This window comes from Monopterus albus, unplaced genomic scaffold (assembly GCF_001952655.1).
Source record: "Monopterus albus unplaced genomic scaffold, M_albus_1.0 scaffold545.1, whole genome shotgun sequence".
Taxonomy (NCBI): Eukaryota; Metazoa; Chordata; class Actinopteri; order Synbranchiformes; family Synbranchidae; genus Monopterus; species Monopterus albus.
This window is the reverse complement of record NW_018128425.1, coordinates 115,548-119,930: the sequence shown is the minus strand read 5'-3', so window position 1 is coordinate 119,930 and position 4,383 is coordinate 115,548. Positions and strand designations below refer to the sequence as shown.

Sequence of the window (4,383 nt, the reverse complement as noted above, 5' to 3'; positions counted from 1 at the left end):
TTAAAAGCCTGTGGAACATAACCTGTTAATAGAGAGAGGTTAATCAGATCTAGTATGGATGTGTTGATTAGGGGAAAGACGTCTTTGAGCAGCCTGGTCAGGATGGGGTCCAGGAGACATGTTGATGATTTAGGTGAAGCAATTGTTGAGGTCAACTCAGAGAGATTTATAGGAGAGAAGTAGTCCAAGTATACATGAGGTCTTACAGGTGTTTCTAAAGCCACTGTATTAGGGCCGCGAGAGCTGTGGGAATGGTCTGACCAATTTTTTCTCTAATAGTTGTGATTTTATTTGTAAAGAAGCTCATGAAGTCATTGCTGCTGAGATCTAAGGGAATGTTAAGCTCAACAGCACTGTGGCTCTTTGTCAGCCTGGCTACAGCGCTGAAAATAAACCTGGGCTTGGTCTTATGTTCCTGAATCAGTGATGAATAAAATGCGGTTCTGGCATTACGAAAGGCTTTCTTATATGTTATTAAACTATCTTTCCAGGCTATGAAAAACTCTTCTGACTTGGTGGAGTGCCACCTCCTTTCCATTTTTCATGATGCCTGCTTTAGGGAGTGGAGCTGCGAGCTGTACCATGGGGCTAACCTCCTCTGTTTCACTGCCTTCTTTTTCAGAGGGGCAACGGTATCAAGTGTATTACGCAGGGAGGCTGTAGTACTATCAACAAGATTATCGACTTGTGTGGGAGTAAGGTTAAGGTGGCCTCCTTCCACTGTGTTGACACTGAAGTAGATAAAGATGGAATTAGTTCCTTAAACTTGGTAACAGCATTGCCAGATGGACATCTACTGTAGTGGAGTTGTTTCCCACATAGTGTATAATCCATTAATGTAAATTCAAAAGTTATTAGAAAATGGTAGACAGAAGAGGGTTTTGAGGAAAGACTATTACGTGTTTTGTTTCGATGCCATATGACAGAACAAGATCAAGAGTGTGATTAAAACAGTGAGTGGGTTTATTTACAATTTGAGAAAAGCCAACTGAGTCTAATAATGAACAGAATGCATTGTTGAGACTGTCATTGTCAGCATCTACATGAATATTAAAGTTGCCTACTATGATTATTTTATCTGTACTAAGCACTAAATCAAAGAGAAAGTCAGAATTCACTTAAAAACTCTGAATAAGGAGCAGGTTGACGGTATACAATAGTCTCTAGCGCGTTGATGACATCATAGAGTTTGCTGAGAGCCGCAGAGGGATTAGGTCTTGAAATAACATACACAGCAGCAAGAAACACAGCACTATGCTCTCTGGCTAGATAATAGGGCCGGCATTTCAGCAATAAAAACTCTGTCTGGCAAACAGTGCTTATAAACAGTCCGTACATCTCCACACCATGAGTTATTAATAAACACACACACACACCACCTCCTTTACCTTCCCTGAAGCAGCAGTGCGATTGCTTCAATGTACAGAATGTGTTTGTAGCTGAATCACTTGAGTCTGGAACTTTTCTCGGTGAGAACTATAGAGCACAGCATTCTCTGATTTCCCGTTGTGTTGTAATCCTAGCCCTTAGCTTGTCCAGTTTGTTTTCCAGAGACTGTACGTTAGCTAGGAAGAGGCTGGGTAATGGCGGTCAGGTAGCATGAGCTTTTAGCCTAGCATGGAGTCCTCCTCGCCTGCCCCGTTTGTGTCTTTGTCTTCGGGTCGCTCTCCTGATTTCAGCCTGCTCGCTTGTGCTTGGTGCTCCGGGGGCTCCCCGTGGGCGATGGTGGCTTTATTCGCCATTGTTGTTATTGTCGCCTGAGCTGGAGCGAACAATGAGTTGTAGCTCCGGTGGTATGAAACCAGTAAATTCCCAGTGGCTTTGTGAGTTGGCGATATCCAGCAATGCCTGTCTGTTGTATGTAAGCAGTGCATGACATTTGTGCACTGCAGAAAAAGCAAAAAACACACAAAAAAGAAGAAAACGAGTTGAGCTCGCAAACATGTTCGCCTCAGTGGGCGCCATGTTGGTTGGCATAACATTATGCCAAAGTATAAAGCAGAAGAAGGTAGTACTAAAGTACAGTACTTCAAAAAATGTATTTAGTTACTTTTCACCATTGCAAAACACAGGACAGCTTTTGGTTTCCCATTTCAGACCAATATTTAGTGTTGTTACTTTAGTGAGTCATTATTTAACCCAACACACAATCTTTCCTTTTTCTAACCAAGGAGTTTTTGTGACTAAAGCTGATGTACTAACCCTCATCTACAGGCCTGATAATAAAAATGTTCAGAGTGGTTGTTTGCTTAGTGGTTGAGGCATATGTGCCAAGTGTGTCCAAGGGTATATATCAGCCATGAGTGACTTGGGGATCCTGGGCCAATACAAATCTTACAATCAAATATAGATGCTGATTGGAGATTCAGGAGCAGGACCATGCCTCTAATTACATCCTATCCCTGTCTACTTCCTGTAAATACTTCCACAAACACAGCATCAGCTGCTTTCTTTTTTTTGTAACCCTCTCTCCTGCCCTTCCATCTACTCGTCTTTCTTCCTGTCCTCTTTATATCTCCTACACCTTCCTCCTGTCTTCACACTCCCACATGCACACTCGGCCATGCCCAAGTGCAGCGTAGAGCCCTCAAAGGCTTGCCAAAACTGCTGATCTCCAGTCAAACATTCACCAGGCATTTCTATCCATACCTCAGCTGTTACAAATCTGCTCTTCAGCCCCATCAGGCATGGTCCTACCTAGTGAAACAGCAGCAAAATAAAATTATTAAAGGGTGAAAACAAAATTGCATAATAGCAATTGTAAAAATAATTGTTTAAAAACTGATTAGTATTTGCTATTACTGAAGAGGAAACTTCATTGCAGATGATTGAGGTTAAGTTGTGGATTTCTGGAGGAAACACTAACTTGAACAAACATATTTAGAATAACTTGGTATAGTTAGGGCAGCACAGTGGCACGGTGGTTAGCAAGAAGTCTCCGGGTTCAGGTCCTGGCCAACTTGGTGTCTTTCTGGGTGGAGTCTGCATGTTCTCCCTGTGCCTGCATGGGTTCTCTCCAGGTACTCCAGCTTCCTCTCAAAGTCCAAAGACATTGGCTACTTTAAATTGTGTGGCATACTGTATTTAGTGGAAGTGGGTAGTTTAGAGTTATGAGAGTGTGTTTTATTTCCCCAGCCCAAACATCGCATTGGTGTTGCCATTGGAGACCAGATATTGGACCTCAGTGTGATCAAGTTCTTGTTTCAAGGACCTGTGATTTCAAAACATCACAATGTCTTTGACCAGGTAAGTTCATTCACAAGGAGTATTTAGAGAAGAGATAATAAGTGTTTCCCCTTTCAGTCTGATGTGAATCAGAAGTACAGTGCAACATAGCAAATTTAGCAGTATTATCATATCACAGTACTTTCTCATAGTATGATGATAGTAAAGTATGATAATAGACCCTTTCAATAATTGTATTTGTGACATTATGTTCCTGCCATTTAACATTCATTTGTGATTTATGTTCTCTGAGGGTGAGGGTGTTTGCAACATGGGCATACAGGACAATGGCAATAACTGTTACATTCTGGTAAAGCAGCTCCTGGCAGCAGTTGAAAAAGTCTTCAGACTTCAGTAGAATTAGCAATACCATGATGTGAAAATACCTAGATACAAGAAAAAATATGATAATTTTACTTAGCTGGATGTACAAACATGCAGTATGAACAAAAGTTAATAAAAATAGACAGAAGCACAGAATACAGAGTAGTTTTATACATTATTGTATTGAATTATTCTTGCTAAAGCATAAATATGTAAGGATCATTTTTAAGTTCCATTTGATCAAACTGAGTTAATTTAAGCTACTTCATACTGTTGGGTAGTTTAATGTATCATATTATCATAGTTTATTAGGTGATGATTTGTTTTATATGTAAGATTAGTTTTGCAAAATAACTAGTACCTTGAGCCATTTAAGTGTGGTGAAATTGGATGTTTAGTATTTGTTCTGAAATGAAGTGGAGTAGAGGTTCATTGTAGCATAAAGTTAAAGTGTAGTGGTTAAAACAAGCAAGCTACAGTTAATATGTAATAGAATACAGTGAGAGTGTGTAGATGACATGTAGTTACTATATGCAGTAATCAGTTAATAACTAATTTCTGCAAGCCCTCTGTACTATGTCAGCTCACTGGGTAAATAGTTTGTGTGTGCTGAAATAAGAACATTTTGGGTTCATGGCCTGTTTGCTTAACCCATTGGGTCATCCTGATCTGGAGATGACCGGTGGCGGGGGAGCCAAAAGTGAGCAATGTACAAAAGGAGGCAGGATGGTGCTGCAGGAGAGAGTAGAGTAGTGTAGGGTAGTTTAGTGTGTGTGCGTGCGGAAGAAGGACGTATGAGTGAGACCCCGGCCGGGGGGACGTGACGGACTTGAG

The 4,383-nt window shown here is 40.9% G+C and overlaps 1 protein-coding gene across 1 annotated transcript in view; it reads left to right on the top strand.

The window, feature by feature from the left end:
- The window catches only part of fah (fumarylacetoacetate hydrolase (fumarylacetoacetase)), a 39,921-nt gene that overhangs the window by 3,355 nt on the left and 32,183 nt on the right, over nt 1–4,383 (top strand). Inside the window, exon 2 of the mRNA XM_020588498.1 lies at nt 3,136–3,246. Within this exon, the coding sequence (XP_020444154.1) occupies nt 3,136–3,246 (111 nt within the window). The remainder of the gene's footprint in view (nt 1–3,135; nt 3,247–4,383) is intronic.